The sequence below is a fragment of the Tyto alba genome, unplaced genomic scaffold, assembly GCF_018691265.1.
Source record: "Tyto alba isolate M040663 unplaced genomic scaffold, T.alba_DEE_v4.0 Super-Scaffold_19, whole genome shotgun sequence".
Lineage (NCBI taxonomy): Eukaryota > Metazoa > Chordata > Aves > Strigiformes > Tytonidae > Tyto > Tyto alba.
Genome location: NW_024881281.1, coordinates 13,157,025 through 13,179,449, shown reverse-complemented (window position 1 = coordinate 13,179,449; position 22,425 = coordinate 13,157,025). Strand labels below are relative to the sequence as shown.

The 22,425-nt window shown below is 52.0% G+C and overlaps 3 protein-coding genes across 5 annotated transcripts; all 3 read right to left on the bottom strand.

Moving 5' to 3' along the window:
• Nucleotides 1–3,259: 3,259 nt before the first annotated feature.
• LOC104355731 (schlafen family member 11) lies at nucleotides 3,260–12,958 on the bottom strand. Of its 2 annotated transcripts, XM_033007170.2 has the most exons (5): nucleotides 12,723–12,958; nucleotides 11,159–12,267; nucleotides 9,322–9,450; nucleotides 6,020–6,767; nucleotides 3,260–4,976 (listed from the first exon to the last, which is right to left on the bottom strand). In XM_033007170.2, exons 1-5 carry the CDS (start codon nucleotides 12,956–12,958, stop codon nucleotides 4,106–4,108), a joined length of 3,093 nt encoding a protein of 1,030 aa, XP_032863061.2. In that variant the 3' UTR covers nucleotides 3,260–4,105. The 2 variants fall into 2 exon arrangements, with proteins under 2 accessions (XP_032863061.2, XP_042647565.1); XM_042791631.1 differs by lacking the exon at nucleotides 12,723–12,958 and having other exon boundaries at nucleotides 11,159–12,704.
• On the bottom strand, nucleotides 12,841–17,087 carry BCL7B (BAF chromatin remodeling complex subunit BCL7B). 2 transcript variants are annotated; one of them, XM_033007140.2, is made up of 6 exons: nucleotides 16,931–17,087; nucleotides 16,486–16,561; nucleotides 15,877–15,973; nucleotides 14,607–14,792; nucleotides 14,305–14,384; nucleotides 12,841–13,918 (listed from the first exon to the last, which is right to left on the bottom strand). In XM_033007140.2, the coding sequence occupies exons 1-6, from the start codon at nucleotides 17,020–17,022 to the stop codon at nucleotides 13,826–13,828; spliced, it is 624 nt and encodes a 207-aa protein (XP_032863031.2). In that variant the 5' UTR covers nucleotides 17,023–17,087; the 3' UTR covers nucleotides 12,841–13,825. The 2 variants fall into 2 exon arrangements, with proteins under 2 accessions (XP_032863031.2, XP_042647566.1); XM_042791632.1 differs by having other exon boundaries at nucleotides 14,607–14,777.
• Nucleotides 17,088–17,686: 599 nt separating this feature from the next.
• On the bottom strand, nucleotides 17,687–22,309 carry TBL2 (transducin beta like 2). The gene is made up of 7 exons (XM_042791820.1): nucleotides 22,120–22,309; nucleotides 21,908–22,038; nucleotides 21,652–21,836; nucleotides 20,856–21,007; nucleotides 19,621–19,747; nucleotides 18,650–18,802; nucleotides 17,687–18,267 (listed from the first exon to the last, which is right to left on the bottom strand). The coding sequence occupies exons 1-7, from the start codon at nucleotides 22,247–22,249 to the stop codon at nucleotides 17,811–17,813; spliced, it is 1,335 nt and encodes a 444-aa protein (XP_042647754.1). The 5' UTR covers nucleotides 22,250–22,309; the 3' UTR covers nucleotides 17,687–17,810.
• Nucleotides 22,310–22,425: the final 116 nt, after the last annotated feature.

Below are 22,425 nucleotides of genomic sequence, written 5' to 3'. Positions count from 1 at the left end.
CCTGATGTCGCTGGATCCGCTGCGTTCCCCGGCCGTGCCTCCCCTGTGAGGAGTCTTGTGAAAAAGTTCGCGGATCCACAAACACGGCGTGATGCCCAAAGGTGGCCCTCAGAACCTGTGTTCTTCCTTTTTGTGCGCCGTCTCCTCAGCCAGCACGTTGGCTTCACTGCTCCCTTCCCTGGAGTCAGCCCCAGGTTGGACTCCATCCCCCCCAGCAACCTGGTGTCCCCCGGTTCCCTTTTGGGGTTCACTGCACACGAGGGCTCTGTGCCCGATGGCTCTGCCAGCCAGCTCCTCTGCCAGCTGAGCCCCCCCGCTCCGAGGGGTCCCGCTGCAGAGGGTGCTCCCTCTCACACCGCTCCTGGGACGCCGGGCTGGGAATTGCTTCCCCACTGCTACTCTCACAATGTTTTAGTTGAGCTTAAATGCTGCAGGAGGGCATATTCACTGAAGTGTGCGGCAGTGCTAACGTGACATGCGCCATGTTAAACTGGCACACTAACAGCCTGCAGTATAAAACATGGTAGGATTTAGATCTTCGTCCTTCTCATACCATTAGCTGTGGTGGAAATTCCTTGGCATTCCCTGCAGGTATTGCAAGGCCCTCGCATTCTCAGCTCTGGAACACTGTCCGCCACAAATACTAGAGATCCCAAAATCAGAGAAAGCCATTTATTAGAGAAAAGCAGAAAGCTGATACAACTGTACAAGAGTCACAGTGAAAGTTGTTTTGTTTTGTTTTGTTTTGTTTTCTGGCCAAATATGACATCATATTATTCAGCTTTTTCACATCTAATATCAGAGTTAGCAATAATAGGAACTACGTTACTAGATAAACATTGGCAAAGTTCTGGCAACAGTTGGCATCTGAGACAGAAGGAAAAGATGTAATTATGTGGTAGATTCTCAACAGCTTTTTGCACAATCAGAGTTTGAAGAGCCATACTGCTTGTGTCAAATTTGACATGACAGTAAGAATTGGGCTGTCAACATACGCACTATAATGCAACGGCTTGTTGACTTCAATACTTGGCGACCTACTGCACTTTCTAAACAGCTTGAGTGGCTACAAAGGTAAACAGCTACTGATCTGAGGAAACACTAACCCGATAGCCCCCCCTTTTTCAGGGGATGGTAACACTAACTCGCCAGCCGGCCCCCTGTCAGGGGATGCTCACACTAACCCAATAGCCCCCCCCCTTCTTGGGATGCTCACCAGGTGGCCTCCATCCATCAAAGGATGGTGACTCCTTTGCAATGGAATGAGAAAGAACAAGGTGGGCCATTGATGGTCCCTATCAAAGGACGGTAACTTCCTTGTGATTGAATGGAAGGAAGACAGGACGGGCCATCTCTGGTATCTCTTGTCCTTGAGATAAGAGGGGAACTGAAACCACTGAGCCAGAAAGACAAAGGAGCTGCAAATTAGCCCAGACTTGAAGGACAAGGTGCAGGTGACCACAGGACTGAGTTGGCACAGAAGTAAGGGTCAGCTAGCGAACACGGTGAAGAAGACTACGAGCCTTCATCTGAAGACCCCTGCCCATGACCACCAGGGAGCACCGCGCAAACGCGACAGGAGCAATTTGGGGTGGGGGGATATGTTAACGATTTCTTGGAACTAATGGTAATATTCCCTCCCTGTCCTCAGAGTAGTGATGCATATGTATTAGGATAGATAATGAATATGTAACGTTTTATACAATAAAAGGGAGCCCCTTTTGGCTCCTGGTGGGCACGCATTTGGAGGAAATTATTCCCCCCCCCCCCCCCCCCCCCCCCCCACCGTGTGCCCAGCGCTGAATAAACATACCTACTTGTTTTGCCAATTGACGAGGTTAACACAAAGGACACAGACACCAAGCTAAAGAAATAGGCTTATTTTACTTCAGTTTAAAGCAGCAGAAAGAATAAGCAAGGTAACGCACCTAGTCATTACTACATAAAGCTGGCTATAGTGATTAAGATCCATCACCAGTTGCCCTCCTACTTTACCATCCCCCCGACCCGTGCATCAGCTGGGGAGCCCCGTCCCAGCGAAGGGTCGCAGAGCCTTTCCCGGCAGCTGGGAAGTCCCACGCAGGGCGTCCGCTCGTAGGGGAGGTCTGCGTCTGTGCTGTGAGAGGGCCCGGCTTTTGTACAGTTTAACAAACAAGTCTAAACAAAATGCACAGGAGATATCTGGTAGATTGACATGCCTCACTCAGGTGTGTTCGGATCTGGCCAGGATCTGGGCACGTCTGAGGAATTACTCTTTTTCTGTACATTTGGGATTTATAGTTACTGCCTGTTGTGTACTGATTGTTTCCAGGGATTGTTCCCAGGGTTGCATTTCACACTGATAAGATGCTGGCTGCTTCATGCTGCTGATAAGATGCTGGTTGCTGGTTGGGGAATTCACTCAGAAGTCAACTTTGGTTTGAGGCCTATTGTTTGGGCCCCTTTTTTGTTTCACTACTCTATAACCTTACTGGTTGTAAATTTGTGATTCCCCGCATCACTACCAAAAGAGAGGAGCACAAGGGAGAAGCATCAAGTGAGGCACCTCAACGGGCTGGAGAAACAGGCTGCCAGGCATGTCATTAAGTTCAACAAGGAAAATTGCAAAGTCCTGCCACTGGGGAGGAACAACCCCAGGCACCAGTATATACTGGGGGTTGACCAAGTGGGAAGTAGCTCTGCAGAGAAGGCTGCTGAGGGTCCTCGTGGACACCAGGTTGAACTTGAGCTAGCAAAGTGCCTTTGCAGTAAAAAAGACTACTGATGTCCTGGGCTGCATTAGGAAGAGCGTTGCCAGCAGGTCAAGGGAGGAGATCCTTCCCCTCTACTCAGCACTGGTGAGGCCACTCCTGGAGGGCTGTGTATAGTTTTGGACTCCCCAGTACAAGAGAGACATGGACATACCGGAGAGAGAACAACAGAAAGATACAAAGACAATGGATTGGAGCACCTGTCCTATGAGGAAAGGCTGAGAGAGCCGGGACTGCTCAGCCTGGAGAAGGGAAAGCTCGGGGAATCTCATCAATGTGTATCAACACCTGAAGAGAAGGTGTTAAGAGGACAGAGCCAGGCTCTCTCCAGTGGTCCCCAGTGACAGGACCAGAAGCAACGGGCACAAACTGAAACACAGGAGGTTACCTCTGAGCATCAGGACGCAGTTTTTACTGTGAGGGTGACTGAGCACTGGCACAGGTTGCCCAGCGAGGTTGCAGAGATATTCAAAAGCCATCTGGCCATGGTCCTGGGCAGCCTAGGTGCCCCCTGCTTGAGCAGGGTGTTGGATGAGTTGACCTCCAGAGGTCCCTTCCCACCTCAACCATTCTGTGATCCTGAGCTGCCTCCTCCTCCAGGAAGCATGTTCCTGCCACCCCTCACGACAGCACTGGCACTTGGGCAGCTGTGTGACAAAGTGGAGCTTACCTAAGCTGAAGACTAATTTGCCAAAAAAACCCCCAAGTTCCCAACTCACTCCATGTTGCACACCCAAGCCTGATTATGAGAGGTTTGGGACTATACTACTGGGGAGAGAACTACCTCCATGGGCAGAAACCTGAACTTAAGATGATTCAATGTGACCACAAAACCACAGCCCCAGTCGCAGCAGAGGTGAAGGCAGCCACCACCACTCCCAAAAGCAAGCTGTGGCACTATCTTTTTTGATGAGAAAAGAGACGATTTGGCTGAAAATTCACAAAAATCTCCCCACCACTGAAAAAAAAGCAGAGTTTTGTCCATCTGCACCAGCACCAGCAGGGATGTAAACAAGGATGGCCCCTGTCGCATTTCCAACCAGTGGTTCCACTCGAGTAGTGCTGAAGCAACTCAGAATGTGCAATAAGCTTAAAGAGCACAGGAATTGAAAGTACAAGTCTCCAAACTGTTCTATGATTTATCCAAGTAGTTTGTAATTGTTGACTTCCTTCTGCAATTGCCATTTTCAGCAATTTGTTCTCTCCAGGTGGCAATGTCCTTTAATTAAAATAATTTTATGACATCCCACAGATCTACACATGATTAAATATATATATGAAACTGCATAATTTTTTTTTTTGCATAGACTACAGAAAGGGCATTTAAAAAAAAATCCTAAGGCTGCCCTGTAATATCATTGAACAAAAAATGAGCGAAGCATTCTGGTGTCCATAGCCCTAGGTAAGAGTGAACTGTCATCTAAAGACATGCCTCTTAAAAATGTCTTTTCTTTGTGATACAGCAAATGGAGTTTAGTGTTGGCTCTGGATGCTGCACAGAGCAGAAGATTGAGAGATATCTCCACTTGTGCAGGGATTGGGTGGATGACGAACACAATCCTCCTTTCTAGACCTGAGAAGCGTCGGATGCTGTCAAGAACAATGACATTGTCTAAAACATTCTCCGCTAGCTTCAAGACCAACCTCACCCTGCATTTCCTTATTTGTCTTCTTAGCTCAGGTTCCAGTATCTGACTGAACACCTGGGTTGCCTGCTGTGTACTGCACAGGATTGCAATATCTTTGATGGGATAGCCTTGCTGGATGTAACTGTTGCACTGCCTGGCCACGTACTCTGCCATTTCAAATGTTCCCATATTATTTTTTATTATGTAGTCACCTGACAAAGAATGGGCACATTCAGCCTGTTTAAACAACTCTTCCAGCACCTCATAGGGCATATCTGTGTTACGTTCTTTGAGGATTTCCTCCATTAGATTAAACATGACAGTGAATATTTGCTTGGCATTACGAACCACTTTGGTCAACCATTCCTGAGGATACAGTTCAGAAAACTTAAGACCGCAACCGTATGGGTGAGTGGACTGGAAGAAATCCAGGAACACCCAGAAAATGCCACTATTTTTCTTGACAAGCTCCCGGGCACATTGGTGCCAGTTTTCTTCAGGGCGAAAATTCTGGGCTTCATCAACCACAATGTGTTTCACTTCTGGGAAGTTCCCATTTAAGAAGGCAACACGTGTCACAGACTGGCAGTTTTCATTTCTAAAAAAAAACCCACAAAACAACCCCCCCAAAAAAAAAAAATGTAAATATGTGACCAGACAAATCCGTACTGACTGCCTCAATTTTGCAGTGGGTTCTTGCTTGGAGAGCTATTGCTGCTTACTGTCTAAAAATGCAAAACTTCCTACTTCAGCTGCAGCGTGCTGTATAATTTTTCTGGTGCAAACATTTATTCCAGTGGATTGGCTCTGCACAGGCACTGCTGCACCACCCCCCCCAGCTGCCTTTGGATCTACCCTAGGAGAAGACTCGTGCCCACCTTCCTGCATGGGGACTCCGTGGCAAGGCTCCCCAAGGTGTCCCCCAGCCCTGCTCGCCCTGGCCCAGGAAAGGCAGCGTGATGCCCAAGCTACTGCAGGAAGGATAGGTTCCCCCTTGTCCCCAGGATGAGCAGAGCCAGGCTGTCTGCCTGCTGGGGCCAGGACCTGCTGATCGGGCACCGCTGTGCCTGAGCTCGGCTGCCATTCCCTGATGCAAAGCGCCTTGTCCACCGTGGGCTGGCCTGCTGACCTTTCCATGCTGACACAAGTGGAAACGCAGCGAGAACAGGACTGAGGAAGTGCTCTGCCTGAAATCCTCAACGAAAACAGCATTAGTTTCTGTTCTCCTTGTCTAGATGGCCCAGGTCCAAGGTCCATTTCCTAGCACAGCTGCACAAAAGCTTGCATCAGGCCCAGTGCAGGCAGCGTCAAGGCAGCAACAGAGAAAGGCAGGTGGGTAGCTTTGGCACCAGCACCAGCTGTAATAGACTGTTAAACTAAGGCCAATGTCTTTGGAAGGTCTAGCACAACCCAGCAATCGCTGAATGGGGGATTCTCACTGCAGTCAGAAAACACTGGATCTGGGCCAGAGCTCAGCTCAACAATACTTTCAATAGTAACACCTTTCTTGAGATGATTATTGTGTGATTGTGTCAGCCAAAGTTATAGATTTGGCAAACAGATATAAAATCAGCAGGTCTTGTGCTGTATGTACAGAGGATGGAATGAAAGAAAAAAGATGAAATACACATTATTGCTTACCCCACAAACTTCCTCAAGGGTTGATTTTCACAAATGTAGAGTATCTCTTTTGCCGAACAGTGAAAAACGTTTCTTATTCTCTCCATAATCTTCATAGCCACAATTGTTTTCCCTGTTCCAGGAAGACCAAGCACAAACTGCTCCTTGGCTTTGTGCAGGTTCTTGGAGAGCAGCTCATACTGTTTGAGAGTGAGAAGGTTGAAAATCTCACAGCCAAGATGGTCACTTAAGTAGGACTTAAAGCGCAGCACAACAATCACAAGTGCACGCAGGAACACGGGAATGTCCCTGGAGGTTAGGATGTAATTCTCTGGGTACAGGCTGGTGTAATCACATGGGTTTTCTTGTTGGGGAACATCATCCTCTGCAACTTCCCTCTGGTTCTGTGTGCCATTCAGGTGCAGTATTTGGGGAATCACACACACTTTTGAAGCATATCCCCCATCATTGACTAGCTTCTGTTTTAATGCATAAGCAGTTTCTCTTGAGTTTTCAGACCCAGCAGAAGAGACATCCTTGACTACAGTATACAATACTGGATATGCATTTTCAGCTACTAAGAGAACATCACACACAACATCCTGTTTTTTTGGCAGTCCAATGTCAACAGCCCAACTTCTTGAAAATATCAGTACCCCCTTGCTAAGTGGATGGATTTGTTTTCTCATTAAATCCTCTAATCCAGGATACTCTGAGAACAGGTCAGTGCAGATGGTTTCTGGCTTCCATTTGATTTCATCAGAACCCACTAGAAAAAAAAGAAGTCAAAAATTAGGAAAAAAAAAATACAGTAAATAATTTATTCAACACACCAGTTACTGGAGGAATGTATAATACCATGAGGTCATCGAAGTAAATGATTTAGTGTGAGTAAAAAATTCAGCATTCACATGTTACCTGGTGGTAAATCTGTAAGGATTTTTTATATGAATAATAGAGATATAAACTCCATGCTTCAGGCATGCCTGACTTCTAAATGGAATAAGAAAAAGTCTCTTTGGAGGGATCTGCCTTCTTTCTATCTGCCTTCTCGTTATTTAGGTATTCCTCTGACAGGTATGCTGCTGCCACAGTGAGAGACTGGTGGTTGAACCAGACGGAGCCCACTTGCAGCAGCTCCTACACTCCTGACTGGCAAAACGCCATGCATATAGCAAGGGAAAAGGCACCTAGCAGCATCATCAGTCTCTCGATGTACAGATACACATTCCTACCAAGTGCAGGGGAATACATGAAGATACCTCTCATCCCAGCGCTAAACTTGGTGCTCCTCCAAAATAACAAGTAAGAATAATTTTAAAAAATATTAACACAAATCATCTCTTAAATTTACAGGCTAAATTTACAGCTATGCACATTCATAACGCCCAGAAAAATCTCAAATGCAAGCATACATTTACACTGACTGTGTCACAGCCTTACATTTAAAAACCACATTCTCATCAAGAAACAGCAACTGCATATCCTGTAATAAACACTATTTACCAATCAGTAAATAGATCATCTGAGAGTAATCCTGAAAACAGATGTGAAAAGATAGCAAAATTACAAAAATAATTAGAAAAAATAGCAATTAATACATACATCCATAGGTCAGAATTTGGAAAAAAATAATCCATGGACTATGTTTAATGAGAAAGTATCTGTTTGCTACTGACTGGAGCAGTTCTGAGCTGGAATTTCATGTCTCTCCCACGTCTCAGAACTTGACTCTAAAGCCACAGCCTTGCTCTGCAGGAACATTATAGGATTTACATTGCCCTTGGCTACTTCTACTCCCTGGTCTTTCAGGGCTTGGTATATGGGAGTATCTGTTGCTCAGCAACCATCGGTGCTTTTATAGCTGAAGTGCTCCTGAAATAATCAAAGTTTTCACCTAAAAAATAAAACCAAGGCAAGGTTCTCCACCCCCGCATGGTATGGGCTGAGCTTTCCTTTCCCTTGTGTGTCCCAGCCTGAAGTTCCCCTGTGGCCGTGAGCAGGGTGGCAGAATTAACTTACTGGGTGAGATGTCTAAGCCGACGTCAAACACCCACATACTTGGTGCTTAGCTCTGCAGACCAGCAACACAGCATTGCTAGGACCAGGCCGGGGGGAGTGTACTGAGTTTGCAAGGCCTCAGGTCAGAGGCTTGTCTGGATGCTTTGAGTTTTTGTTGACCTGTTTGGAGCTTTGTTTTCACTTGGTTTGCCTGTAATAGCATTTTTTCTAATAACCAGGTGGCTGTGGATAACAACCATCAATTTATACAGACAGTAGCAACAAGCAGGTCTTAGGCGCAGGATAAGATCTTTCTGCCTATAACATGGTGATTCAGAGTGCAGAAATACAGGTCTGGTAGGATAGCAGAGGTCTTGAGATGTGGATACAGGACACAGGGATGAATTTCGGTGTAGGGTGGTGAGAGACAGAGCACTGGAGATCCCAAGGCCAGAAACAACTCTCAGAGAGTCAGATAAAGAAATGCAGCCCCGGAGTTGAACAAAACTGGATTTAACGGTAATGGAGAACAAGTATCTGACTTCTGTGAAACACGCCGTGTTTACTGAACTCCAATGAAGCAGTGAACTTGCAGACCACTGAAGAAAGAATAAGGTATAAAGCGCGTTAGCAAACCTACATCAAGTGACCCCAAGCAGATCCTGGAGTATGAAAAAGAAACCATCAGCATCAACTACGTATTTCCAACAACTTGCCCTAACAACCCCTGGCAGACTGGAGCCAACAATAGCAGGATCGTGAGGGGTAGTGGAAAGCTGAGCGTAACACCAGGAACAAGGGTGGATACTAGGAAATGTGCAGGTAACTATTATTATTATCATTATTATTATTATTATTGTTGTTGTTATTATTGATATTATATTACTTTTTTCACAGTGGTATTCATTTATTGTCTTTTTCTTTCTTTATCTGTAGTAACTAGATCCTAGCGAATAATAATTCTTTGATTAGACTACTTAGATTTCAGTTGTGCTAGAAATAAATTATTCCCTCTCTCTCTTTTTTGTCCCTAAGAAGACTTTTGAGCATAACAGGGGGCACAGAGTGCTCAAACCCCTAGACACTACGTATATTCTCAGCAATTGTGTGCATTAGTGGTTATACTGAGTGGCAAACATGGGAGAAGAGATCAGAACACCTGAAAAATCGGGAAGTCAACATTCTTGGAGCAGTTACACCTTTTAAATACCCTAATAGTTGTCTGCCTAGAATGTTATATTTGTATCATGTTATCTTCCTAGAAGTTCTGTTAAATACAATCTTAAATTAAAAAAAAAAAAAATCCAGAATAAATGGCTTACCTGGATAGAGGCATTCTTGGAGTTCAGACACACACTGGAGACCAGCTTTTGAATAAACTGGCTTGATAAGAGGAGGACCATTTGCCAAGCTGAGCTCATTCTCAAATTTATCAGCCAGATTTGAAAGATCTTGGGGGAAGAAAAAAGTATGTTATATCCATCAAAATCCTTCCATATGAGCTTTTAAAATCCAGCACTAAAGAGTAACTAAAATGATTAATTTAAAACCTCCCTTCAGAACCCTACTCAAGAAAATGCTGCCTACATAGTTAAGAATGACAGTATTCTGTCAAACCAACAGGATCCTGATTTGCTATAGAAGAGAGAGAGCTCACAGCATAGAGGGCTTTACAGGTCAAAATCTAAACGCCACGTGGAACAAGTCTGTTGAGTCCCTCGTGCACAGGTAAGTGGCCCCTGACATGCCCGTTCAGCACACCAGCACCTGACAGAACCACCTGTGTGTACCACGGATCTCTTCAGGAGATACACATCCCCAGAAAACCTTGCTGCTTTGTTCCCCTTCTATTGGCATCACCCTCTCTGTCTTTTGTGTGTCTGGGTCCTTTGAAGAGACCAGACATCCCAGTTCGAAGTGCAGACCACGGCCACGGGAGGGGTTTCACACAAGGCCAGAGCCACCTGGCGTGCTGGGGCTGTGCTGGGGCAGGAGGTCCCTTCCAGCGAGTATATTCCTTGCTCGGGCGGTCACTGCCACGGGCACACACTCGAGGGAAATTTGTGTTACAGTGAACCTGTGGGAAAGGAGGGTTAGTTTCATCTTAAGACTGAAATCTCTTATTCAAACCCATGGTTGGAATAAACTCTCTAGGCTCTGCCATACAGGTCTTGTGGCATGACGGAACAAAATGCAGGACACAGCTTTTGAAGGAGAGGGATTTCCCAGTGAAGCAGGACAACGTGCCTTAAAACAAGCAAATCCTTGCAACCCAGCTCCTTCAAAGCAGGCATTAACAACCACGGAGCCACACCAGGTGTGCAAAGTGATGTTCTGGTAGACATTTGAAATACGTGTGAGCCTTGGAAAGGGGGGGTGGTTTGCAACCTGCTGCATACTGAGCATTGATTGCTGAGCTGCAGACTTGAAAGGACTTTTCTCCAGCTCATCTTTGAAGAGACAACTGACCAAGTTTTAGTGGCTACCCCAGTGTTGCTGACTTCATTACAAATGTTACTAGCACTTGATAAGGAGAAGAAAATTTGCAGGTCAGTTTGACACCACCATTACAGCCAAAATGATTATTTTACTTTAGCACTGGCACACAATTTGTGCCAAGTTGCTGGATCTACACCGATCAAACCAGGGCATGGAGATTAATCCTCGGTAGTGCATCAAGCACCGGGGATTTCATTCCATGGGGATCAGCACCAAAAAGTAAGGACATTTTTGTTTTTCAGAATAAACCCGTTTTAGGCACTTAAAGATTTCCACCAGGTCACTACTCCCTCCCAAGCATCTTAACAGACAAAGCCAGCTTCAAAAGTTTTCTACAGTTCTCATTAAGAGTAAATGAAGCTACTGGGCAATTTTGAATCTTTCTAATTCACTTAGGGGCATATGGGATCCCTAGGAAGGCTTATTCCAGTCGGGAGTGCTTCAAAATGTCTTGCTGAAACAGTTCAGAGAGTAATGCTTCACAGACCAGGTTGCTGTTGGAGGCCAGTTACCACACCATCACCCCCGGAGCCTGTGGCTGTGCCACGGGCCAAAGGCCCTTGGAAGTTTGGTGAGAACAAACCAAGTTGGTCTTTCCTCCTGGAAGTTTACAAACTAAGGCAGAAACAAAGCTGGCACTAATATAAATGCAGATTTTACCTGGGTCTGCAGCTGTCATGTGCTCCGTCCATTTCCTGACGCTCAGTCTTTCAATCCTGTCACCCATCACCATCCAGGATTCAGGGTTATCGTGGAAAACAGCGCAGCAAAACGGTTCAACTCGCACAGCGCATACGTAGCCCTGCAAGCATTCTGCTTTGTCATAAATGCTCAGGATATAAGTCTTAAACTGCACGCCATCCTGAGAGCGGCAGAAGTGATGGACAGGCATTGATTCTATGGTATCAGCTACTGTTTTTTCTAAAGCTTCTTTCTCCACTTTACCATGGCTTCCAATGACCTTACCGTTGTCATTCACTCCAAAAAATATATAACCACCCTGAGTGTTTGCAAAGGCAGAGACATAATTTGGGAGGATTTTTTTAATGTATTTCAAAATATTCTCTGTAGAGAAGTTCTTAAACTCAATATGTGTTGTCTCTGTGAAATCCAGGACTTCTCCAAACATCAGCTTGTCTCTCTTTAAAAACCTGGCAGCAGCATCTTGGATGTTGCACTCCTCGGTGTTCAGAGGGGCCTCCTTTTCTCCCCCATTAAAATTCAGCAGAGCTTTCTTAGCACTTGGCCCATTTTCATCACAGAGGTTAGCACAACTTTCCCTCTTCCTCAGAAATTCAGCAGCGTAGCTTGGACTCATAGGGACAACTGAAGTGAAAGATCTGCAGGACAAACCAGTGCTCAAGCTACAGATACGCGGCTTTGTGGCTGCACTTTTCTGCTCTGGATCTCCGCAGCTCCACGTTTTAACAAAAAGCAGCAAGTGCCTACGCTGCTGCATCCATGTGAAGTATTTGGTAGTCTCGGTGCAGTCGATGCAGCCCCTGAGGCTCTGCTCTATGTCCAGACCAATGCCGTGCTCCTGAAAGCAGTAATTCTTGTCTTCACTCTCCATCCTCACTACTCCTCCTCCTGAATTCAGCAACGTGCACACTGCTATAGAAAGGTCCTTTCGCTGGCTTTTCTGATTAGAAGAGGTCTTCTTTCTGGATCTCTCTCCTAAAACTATTTTCCCAATATCTACCACTGTATCAGGGTAGTTTGTTTTCAAATTAATCAGCAGCTGCCCTTCTTCTCTGGCCATCCTGATCCTGAAATGAAAAATTAGTAAAACCACTTCACGATTACATATGGCAATGTGCCAAAAGAAACTGTATGCCTTTGGTTTAGGCTTACACGCTAGATTTAATAAACTGGAAAATAAAAATCATCATCTGCAACGTACAGGCAAATCAAAGACAGGCTATCGCAAAGACACCCACAGACGGCGTGTTATTTAAGCTAATTTATTGGGGTCTGTTGCATACCGGGCTCTAGAGTTATCTTGAAGCTACGCACAACACAGATCCCAGCAGGTGCCGGCTCGGAGGAGCGGCCGCCCCGGGGCCCCGCGGCCGGGCCGAGCCCCGGGCCCCGCGGCGGGACCCGGCCCTCCCGGGGGGGGGGCCGCTGCAGAGGGCGGCGGGGCTGCCCCGGGGCCGCCCCGACACCACCGGCCCCGCCGCGCTCCCCCCCCCCGCCCCCCCCCCCCCCCCCCCCCCCCTACCTTCCCGGGGGCTGTCGGGGACCCCGGGCTGGGCCCGGGCGCGCGGCGCGTCCCGTCCTTCCCGCCCGCTGCGAACTTCCCGCCGGCGGCCCGGCCCCGCCCCGCAGACACCGGGCGCTGTATTTCAAATAGTTTAATTTTAAAAATATTCTATTCAGTGCTAAAATAACTTTCCACTTCCACGCGCGGCCGCGCCTTCGGCTTCGCCAGGCTCGATCACAGACTCGGCGGAACATGCAGTGGCGGCGGGGGGGGGGGGGGGGGGCGGGAGGGGCGGCCCGGGCGCGGGGGGGGAAGGGGGGGACACCGGGGGTACCTAGGCCGGCGCAGACCCCCCCCTGCTCTGCCGGCTCCCGGGGGTGCGGGGGGGGGGCTACGGGCCCCGCCGGGATGGGGGGGGGGTGGGGTGTGGGGGGGTGCTACCCCCGCGGGGTCTCGGCCAGCGCCAAACAGCAGAGCAGGGAAGGCCAGTCCCTGCCCTCCACGGGGGGAGCGCTCCCGTCTCTCCCAACACTAATGGCTTAAACTAGCAGCTTATTGCACAGCGTCCCAGCACATCCCTGCGGCCGCAGGGCAGGACTCGGCCCGCGCCCCCCTCGCCCCCCACCCCCGCGACTCCCCCCGCCTGCCTACGCTCACAGGGGAGCCGACCGTGCAGGTGGAAGGCAGCTCTCCTGCTCCCGGTGCCTAGGGGAGGGCAAGCAGGGGAGCCAGAAGCAGGCAAACAGCATCTGCCAGTGCCCCGGGGGGGCCGCGGAGAGCAGGGAGCCCCGCAGACAACCCCCCCTGTGCGTGCAGACCACCCACCGGAGACCCCCACGCTACGGGCCAGGTGAACAGGGAGAGAGGGAGCCAATAAATAGAGGCAAATTTGCAGGTCCTGGTGGCAGCCCCACCGGCCCAGGGGAGCGTGGGCTGCCTGCACCAGGGCTGGTGGGAGGCTCCTGCCTGTGAGGGCAGGGCAGGGGCAGGCTGGGCGGCGAGCGGCAGGAGCCCCCATCCCTGGGGAAGGGGCAGGCTGGAGGGAAGCACCCCGGCCCCCCGGGGAGGGCGGGCGGCTCTGCGAGGGGCTGGCGAAGGCGCTCTCCCCAGGGCTGGGCAGGCTAGCTCTCCGAGGCCGTGTGGCACACAGAGTTCTGATCGGCACAAAATCTCTTCAGAGGCGGTGCACTGGAGTCCTCCTCCTCTTCAGTTACCTGCAAGAGCCAGAGGCAGAGGTCATGGGCAGTGATGGTACCTCAGCGTGCCCACCAAGCCATGTGGACCTAGGCAAGGATATGTCACACTGTGAGGACAGCCCGGGCTTTCACCTGTGAGGAAGGGAAACCCACTTCGGCCCAGGTTAGCCAGAATCATTGATTTACTCCACCTCCACATCCCTTCTTTACACTTCAACACCTAAACTGAACCAGGGGACAGCCTGGGAAGCCAGGCGGTTTGGGGAGCTCCTGGAAGACACTTTGGGACTGCAGAGCAAGTCCATTCATTGAGATGGTTCTGCTACAAGGGGCAGCAACAAGGACAAAAGGGCCAAGATGGGTCTGTGTGCATTTAGATGTGGTTTCAATACCCCTTCCCTTACCTGAGTCTCAAGGGGGACTGGCTCTTCCTTTGTGAGAGTGGGAGGCTCATCTGCAACTTCCGAGGAAGGCAGGGACGGCTCTGGGGAGAACAGAAGGGTTAATGAAGCTGCCAAGCCAGGAGCATGGCAGTACCCAGCTCAGTGCTGAGCCAGAAGAGGAGGCCTCCAGCAGAAAAGAGAAGTCTCTGCTGCACTTTCCACTTCCAGCAGCGCCTCAGTCACACATCGGACAAGCAGTGGCTCCAGCCAGGCCGTACCCGGGCCCAGCCATCCATCTCCTCCCTTCCCAGCCCAGCACCCACCTTCCAGTGTCTCCTGCCCTAGTGTGGGTGGCTGCGAGTCATCCGTGCGGAAGTCGGACGTGTGGGCAGGACTCATGGACTCGCTCTGCTGGGGACTGGGGCTGGAGTTGGGGCTGCTGTCCACCTTGAGCTGGTAGACGTCCGACAGGGAACTCTGGTTGCTGTTCTCATCTGCAGAAACAGCACCTAGTGAAGAAGAGCACCTTGACCCAGGGGCACAGGCAGCCGAGGGCGGCACTGAGAGCCAGGGTCTTCAGGAGAAGGAAGAGCACAGTCAGAGGCAGTTAGAGTGGAGGGGATTCCCTGTCACCCATTAACATATAGGCTGCTAGGCACAGGACTCCCTGCTGGGACATGGCTGGCATCGGATACACAACTGGCCCGTGGGAGAGCAGATCCTTCTGCCCAGGGACTGAGTCTGAGCAGGCAGAGAGCAACCCTGGGCTATCCCGAAGGAACGAGCAGAAGTCACAGGGGCAATACAGAGTGCTGCACTGCGAAACCTCCTGTCTGCAGCTTGTGAGACCCCCAGGCATTCAAAAGCAGACCTCCTGGCCCGTGTACTAAGGTTTTGTACCTCTTCTGTTTGTGAGGCAACAAACTAACACCAGAAGCAACACTCAGCACCTGCTTCCACACAGGGTGGCAATCCTGGCACGTATCTTTTCCAGGTAAAACAGTCCTAAACGGCGGACCTGCACCACTAACCTCCTCACCACATCTACTGGAGGTGCAAACTCTTTCCCCGATTTTCCTTGGTCACACCAAGAGCCGAGCAGAGAGCCTGGGGACAGGCATACGCTCTGCTCCAGCAGCAAGTCCATGTGCTGCCTGAACCTTGCTTGGCTCCACCACAGAGCCTGGCCTGCTTGTGGCTGGCTGCAGTGTTCCAGAATCAAGACCAAGATCAAGAAGATCCTCTGCCCTTTCATCCTAAGGTCAACCCAAGCCACTGCTCAAAGCAGTGGGCTCAGCTGCAGGCAGCTACTGGCCTCCCCCCAGCAGGCACCACAAAGTGGGGATGGGAGCCCTCACTCTTCCAGTTCCCCATGAAGCTTGCTACAGGAAAATCCCAGAAACAGCCGATTTAAGATTCTGTCTGACAGAAAAAATGAACAGTTTCAGAAGGGATGATCCAGAAGTGGATCAGCACAACTGCCCTGAAGATGTGCACTGCTCTTCCCAATAGCCACAGCATGCCCAAGCCAGCAACACCCCAGCTGGGCCCTAGAGTCTTTCCCCAGCTTGAAGGGGGCTCAGCCAAACTCACCTTGGAACTCCAGGAGGAGAGAGGAGTTGGCAGAGGTGTCAGCTGGGAAGCCATTGGGTTCTCGGGCAGTGCTGCTACTTGATTTGGATTTCTCTTTCTTGAGCAGAGAAGGAAAAGCAGAAACATAAGGTCAGAGGAGCCTACAACTGGCAAGAGGACGGAGAGGTGCACCAACTGTCCAGATAAGCTACTCCCCTTTTTCTCCCCCAGCAGCCCAGGTGTGCTCATGTAGGCTTTTTCCCTTTCCTTTTCGGGTACTTTTCTAACTGAGAGGCAAAACCTCAGCTGTGAAGCGTTCAGAATCAGGTGTAAAAGGAGGAGTTGACACCCACCCAGGAGTGACACCGAATAAAAACAAGCCCTCTGGGGATTAAGGCAAAAAGGATCACAGGCTGTAAGAGGGGCTCACCCGAGAGCACGCAAGGCCGGGTGTACGGGAGAAAACCGGCCGAGCCCCAGCGGCAGCGCCGCATGGCTGCGGCAGGCAGCGGGGCCGCGGGCACCGTTACGGCCCGGGGGCGGGGGCAGCCCCCCGGGGGGCGCGGGGCCCCCTCGCTGCCGAGAGGAGCAGCTCTCGGTACCGGAGGGGCCCGGCCGCGCGGTACCCACCTCCTTGCTGTCCGCCACCGGCACCCACTTGAATATCCGCAGCGAGGTATCACCCACCGTCACCCATTTCTTCTCCCTGGGCGGACACAGCCGTTAGCGCGACCGGCACCGCCCCGGCGGCTCCCTGGCAACAAGCCCCGCCCCGCCCCCGTTGGTCCAGGGGAACGCCAAAACAGAGCGCGGCCGCACCCCGCCCTTCCCCCCCCCACACTCCTCGTTTTGATTGGTGGCGCCGCCCGCCCATCGCCCGCGCTTCCGGTCCCACCCACGCCGCCGAGCATACGGTGCGAGCTGACTGGTTGTCGCCGCGCTATCCCCGCCCCCCACCCCACGCGGCGCACTGATTGGACGGTCGCCACCGGAGCGCCTCCGCCGGCACCCGTGTGGTGCGGTGATTGGCTGCACGCCGGGCAGGCCCCTCCCCCCCCGCGGCCCCGCCTCTCACCATCTGCGGACGCGCTCGATGGCCGCCATCACTTTTTTGATGTCATCCTTGGCGCGGCTGCGGGTCTCGGCGCGCACCGAGCGGCCCGACATGGCGCCCGCAGCCCCGGCAGCCCCAGCTCCGCAACACCCGCCGCCTCCCGCCGCGCATGCGCGCGCCCCGCCCCGCCCCCGCCCCACGCGTGCTGCGTCACCGCGCTCGCCACGCCCGGAAAAAAGGAGCGGGGAGGTGGGGTGGGGAAGAGCGGCGGCACGTAGTGCGCCTGCGCGACTCGCCCCGCCCTCCTGTGGGCAAGAGGGCGGAGCGAAGGCGCGGCACCGCCATCTTAGGGCAGGGCAAGGCCCGGCCGGCGGCAGCCACGGCCCTGGGGTTCCTCGCCCCTCACCGTGGCGCCGGCCCCGGGTTGTGCATCGCTTCAGCTCCCCGAGCAGGGTGGAAGGAGCCGTGCCTGTGTGCTGCCAGCAGCACTGAAGCACTGCAACAGAACCCCTTCCACTCAGGATCAAAGATTAAGCTTGGGTAGCTCCCCCGACAAAACGCCACACAAACCCCCCCTTTTCTAAGCCCAGCAAACCTCTCTGAGCGACCACTCCCCTGGGATACTGGTGAGACAGCGGGTGGGGACAAACCCGTGGAAGGAAACGCCACAAGTGTCACCCAGGGATCCCTCCATTGCCCCCCCACCTTCCCCAGGCAGATGCACCACCCGGCCCCCTGTCGCTACGGTCAGAAAGCAAGTGAAGGCGGCCCTGGGCATGCAGTCTGCACGCTCTTTTATTACAAATTGTTCAGTGTTATTAAGAAAAAAAAATATCCCCAAAGGCAGAATGTATCTGCCTCCGACAGCAGAGAGCCAGGATGCACCACGGTGCGGTGGGGATTACTGCTTCTTGCCATAGATTGCAGCCAGTGCTTTTCGGGCACTGGAGATCTGCTGCTCCAGCCTCTCTCGGGTGGCTTTGTTCCCAGTTTTTTTCAGCATGGTCTCCATCTCCTCCACCACTGCTCGGTGACCAGCAGTGTTGTGGAAGATGCGGATGGCGCGGTCCCCACACGACACCAGGTAGCGGCTGCTGGTGTCAAAAGCCAAGTCTGTTATGCACTGTCCGTGCACAGCCAGAAAGCGCTCCTCCTCCTCTCCTCTTCTCGTGTTATACACAACAATGTCTGCGTTGCTAGAGATGGCAACGACGTGAGCGTTGGGGGACAGGGCGATGCGACAAGGCTCGGTCACCTCACACTTCCCAGTCAGAAGAAGGTACGGATCCTGCTGCTTCTTATATTCCACATCCGTGTCCCAGAACTTCCATGTCCCATCCTTGGAAACAGTCGCCATCCTGCAGCCAGGAGAGAGCACAGGGGAGTGCAAGGAAATTGGGCAGCAGCGCTTTGCCTGCCACGTCTGCAAACCAGGAATCCTTTGCAGACAGAGAGCAATTTTGTGTGAGTCTGTACATACATGTAGTCCTCATCCTCCTTCCAGCACACAGGTAGCAGCCATCCCCAAGAGGAAATCCACGGGGAATACGCAGGTGGCACAAGCCAGTCAGGGTTTTGTCACTCTGGGCTCCCAAGAGAAAGCAGAGGACAGCATCCCCAACCCTGCGTGGGGGCAGCCCCCCTGCAGAGGCTGCTGGCATAGGCTGGAAGGGGTGAGCTCACGCGTCCCGAGGGTGAGCCAGAGCACACTGCTTCAGGCAGTGGGTAAAAGACACTTACCTCCTTGAGTCGTTAGAGAAGGAGAAGGAATGTATGCCGGCGGTGTGCCCTTTCAACTCAAAAGCCCTGGTCACCTCCCGGAAGTCTCCGTTCTTGCTGAAACACACTTCCCACACCTTCACATCAGGGGTAAAGCCACAGGATGCCACAAACCTGGGTGAATGAACAAGCAGAGACACAGGGTATCTGTCACAGAGCACCTATTTCAGCCAGGCTGCAGGGCCAGCCCCACAGAGCTCTCCTCTGACCTCCTGAGCAAGGCAGGGGCCAGGGGCAGCCCCCCTGCACAGAGGGGTGTGTAAGACAGGGCTCTGTGAAGGCAAACCTGCCCAGACTCCTACATTCAAATCTTTACTTTGGTCATCTGAAAATGTTCTCACTTTTTGCTGAAACCAGGCTGGTAAAGGGAATGGTAAGGAAGGCATCAGGGACCAGAACAACTTAGAAATAAGAAGCTCTTAGGCCAAAGTAAAAAAGCAAAATGCTTTTGATCCCCAAACTCACTGAGCTTGGGGCACGGCAAATCTTCCTGCAACAACAAGTTAGAGACAGAGTGGCAAGCAAGATTGTCCCAATAAACTAATCTCCCAGTAAATTGTAACCCTTTAAAGGTTAATTATAAAAACAAGTTAGAAATGCTGTTTGCTTTGCATATGCCATCTGCATTGTCCCACCTCCCCTGTTTGAGGCCAAAACTGTTCTCAGCTCTTTAGAAGACAATTAACAGGAAGAGCGGTGCTGAGGCACAACAGCAACCCACCAAGTGTCTGAGACTACGCAGGCGAGAGTCAGACCTTCTGGAGAGGCTGCTCTTGGTGGCTGGAATCCCTTCAGAAAATTACATTAAAGCAACAGCTAACTGCTGATGGTCTGAACTGATGATGTCCTCTGGGAAGGAACGAGGTCCCTGTTCACTCTTGCAGCCTCCCACTCTGCAGCAGGAGCTGCCTGGAAAACCTCACACCCCTCACCTCCCGCAGGGTGACACCGTGGCATAGGCATTGTTCATCTGGTTAGTGTTAATGCTGGCCAGGACTTCACCCTTCGGGCTCCATATCAGGATGGTAGTGTCACTGGAAGCTGTCATGATAAACTTTCCTGGGGGAAAAAGGTAAAGATCAGGAGAGCGCCAAGGCCTAAGGCTGCCACAGACTTACCAAGGGCCTAGGGCAGTCCTTAAGCAGGGCAACCTCTCCCTGCACCTGGACAGTCAAGAAAACCAAAAGCAGCATCAAGGAGTGTCAGTCTCCCAGGACAGAGCGAAGAGCAGTATCAGAAGACTCGGCTTCTGGTTATGCCTTAGCGCACCCTTGGCTTCATCAGCTGTCTGTGGGCACTCGGAGACCACATGTGCTTCTTGCCCCAGCACTTACAGAGCTCATCACTAAGCTGGAACCACAGGACTAACCCAGCAGACTGTCTTTTCCAGTCAGTTAAAACACAACTTGAGATATCTGTAGCTTTCAAGTCATGGATTGCAAGCAGGTTACACTACTGCTATCCATGATTACTGGTCGTGTCAGCATTTTGGCCGCCTGCTTGTTTCCACTTGCCATGCTTTCCCCTTTTCCATCTCAGTCCAGACAGCGAGGTGCCTGTTTACCTTCCAGGTACTTGCTGAAGGTGTAAGTTTTCACTGCCACAGCTGAACAAAGGTCTCAGTTAACATTTTCTCTGCTCTCCTATTACAGAGGTGAACTTGCATCCACCCACTTCCAAGTGCCTGGTGTCACATACCTGAAGCATTAATCCATCAAGCCCTCACCACTAACACATACCCCCCTGTCCCAGCCTCTGTTCTAGAAGATCCCAGAAGTCCAAGATAGACCATATGAACTCACTACAGAGATTTTTGACTGGCTAAAGAGAGACTGGTGGGTCAGAAAACAGCGATCCTCTCAACAGAGACCAGAACTCTTTGCAACAGCATCCCCGAAAAAGGTAAATTAAGAGACTGTGCATATTGGGGAGCTAGTACTGTGCTTAGAGGAATATAATCTGCCTGAAAATGACATCTTTCAGTTCACTCAGTAGTAAACCAAGGCTAAAAAGTAACACCCAAGTGACTACAGAGAATCAAGGACTGGTGCAGACACAGGCCTTGAGAATGCCAAAACCCCCAACACTTTCAATCCAGCAGCTCTTTCTTTACAAGGAAATCAAAGCCGATCCTAAGCCTCGACAAGTGAGCAGCTCACTTCCATACCTGTCTCTGAAATTCCAATATTGATGATGGGAGCCTTGTGCTTCTTTGGGAAGTCCCCAGAAGTTGCTGTAAAGGTGAAGCTGCCATCATCCTTCTTAGTCATTTTATAGACACGAATAGTCTCACCATTCGCCAGCCAGACAATGAATGCCCTGTGGAAGGACAGACACTCTGAACTGTTAAGAAATAGGCTACCTCAGCTCAGCCTAGCTGCAACAGCTAGTCATTTAGTGGCACTTGGGGAAAGGGATACACTGTCAGATAGAGAGCTGCGCGCTTTACAAGGACAGCAGGTTCTCTCTCTGTTAGTTCAACTGCTGCACGGAATGGAAAAGAACGGAATTTATTACTCCACATCTGGAAATGAGATCCCTTCCTCTCTCTAAAGGAGGCCACTTCACAAAGTGTCAAGGCATGCTTTTCCACCAAGCTTCCCAGCCAGCAAGAGCTTTCTCCCCAGCCCCTGGAGAGGCTCAGCAACTCAACCCAGCTACAGGGCCTGCTGGCAAAGACCTTAACAAGCACCTTCCACGGGTGCAGCAAGCTGGGCACTGGGATATTTGCTTGAGAACCACATTAAAATGCTAGGTGCTTTCATGAGAGGCCACAAAGCAGCGGTACCGCTAAGACCCCGTGAGGGATGTCGCCTCCATGCAGCCCAGAGAACACATCCCATTCCCAACCCAGGCTTGGGCTGTGTGACCAGCAGCTCCGTCCACAGGACGTCCTGGTGTTGACACGCCCCACGGGATCCCTGGGCTGGGTACAGGTGAAGTGTGGGGACGCCTGGCCCTACCGTGAGTCTGGGCTGAGGCGGACAAGCTCGGCGTGGTCCAGCCCCACATTGGCGCGCAGGCAGCGGTGCTCACGTGCCGTGAAGTCCCGGGTGCTCCACAGTCGGACTGTGCGGTCATCAGCACACGACGCCAGGTACTTGCCGTTGCTGCTGAAATCCAGGCAGGACACAGAGCCGCTATGGCCCTACGGAGAGAGCGGGGTCACGGCCGGGAGCGGCGCCGGGGGGGCAGGAGGCACCGGGGCCTACACAGTACCTTGAGGGCGGCGACCAGCAGCCGGTGGGCGAAGCTGTGTTGCTGCGGTTTGTCCCGCCGGGACCGCGTCAGCACCCTCACCTTCCTGTGCTCCTCCGGCCTGGCGACAGCATCGCCGTTCGCCCTGGAACCTGTGGGGAGCGGAGGGCAGGGTCGGCTTGGCGCCGCGTCCCCCGGCGCGGCCAGCCGCGCCCTCCCCCGCCGGTACTCACCGTCCGGGGGCCCGTCCGGCAGCCCCCGCGGGGCGGCGCGGCGCCGAGCGGCCGCCAGCAGTAGCGCGATGAGGAGGAGGAGGGCGATGGCGGCCGGCAGCACCGGCCCGCCGAGCGCCGCCGCCTCCATCTTCCCGCCGCCACCTCAGCGGGGCGGCACCGCGGCGCCGGGCGCAGCGCGCATGCGCCGAGGCGCCGGCCCCGTGCGGCGCGGCTACTCTCGCCCCGCGCGCGTGCGCGCCGGGGGCTACGCGCGGCTCCACGCCGCTTCCTCCTCTCCCCGCCGCGAGACCCGCGCAGCGCGAC

Bases quoted from the DNA above. Each gene is read 5' to 3' on its own strand.
- BCL7B (XM_033007140.2), bottom strand. From the start codon at position 17,022: ATGTCGGGCCGCTCGGTGCGCGCCGAGACCCGCAGCCGCGCCAAGGAT. The intron at 16,562-16,930 runs GTGAGAGGCGGG...GTGTCCGCCCAG, and splicing joins ATCGAGCGCGTCCGCAGATG to GGAGAAGAAATGGGTGACGG. The intron at 14,793-15,876 runs GTGAGTTTGGCT...CTTCTTCACTAG, and splicing joins TCTCCTCCTGGAGTTCCAAG to GTGCTGTTTCTGCAGATGAG.
- TBL2 (XM_042791820.1), bottom strand. From the start codon at position 22,249: ATGGAGGCGGCGGCGCTCGGCGGGCCGGTGCTGCCGGCCGCCATCGCC. The intron at 21,008-21,651 runs GTAGGGCCAGGC...GTCCTTCCACAG, and splicing joins CGCCTCAGCCCAGACTCACG to GGCATTCATTGTCTGGCTGG. The intron at 19,748-20,855 runs GTATGGAAGTGA...TTTTTCCCCCAG, and splicing joins TATTGGAATTTCAGAGACAG to GAAAGTTTATCATGACAGCT.
- LOC104355731 (XM_033007170.2), bottom strand. From the start codon at position 12,958: ATGTTCCGCCGAGTCTGTGATCGAGCCTGGCGAAGCCGAAGGCGCGGC. The intron at 12,268-12,722 runs GTAGGGGGGGGG...TTTTCATTTCAG, and splicing joins CCCCGACAGCCCCCGGGAAG to GATCAGGATGGCCAGAGAAG. The intron at 6,768-9,321 runs GTAAGCCATTTA...TTTTTTTTCTAG, and splicing joins CCAAGAATGCCTCTATCCAG to TGGGTTCTGATGAAATCAAA.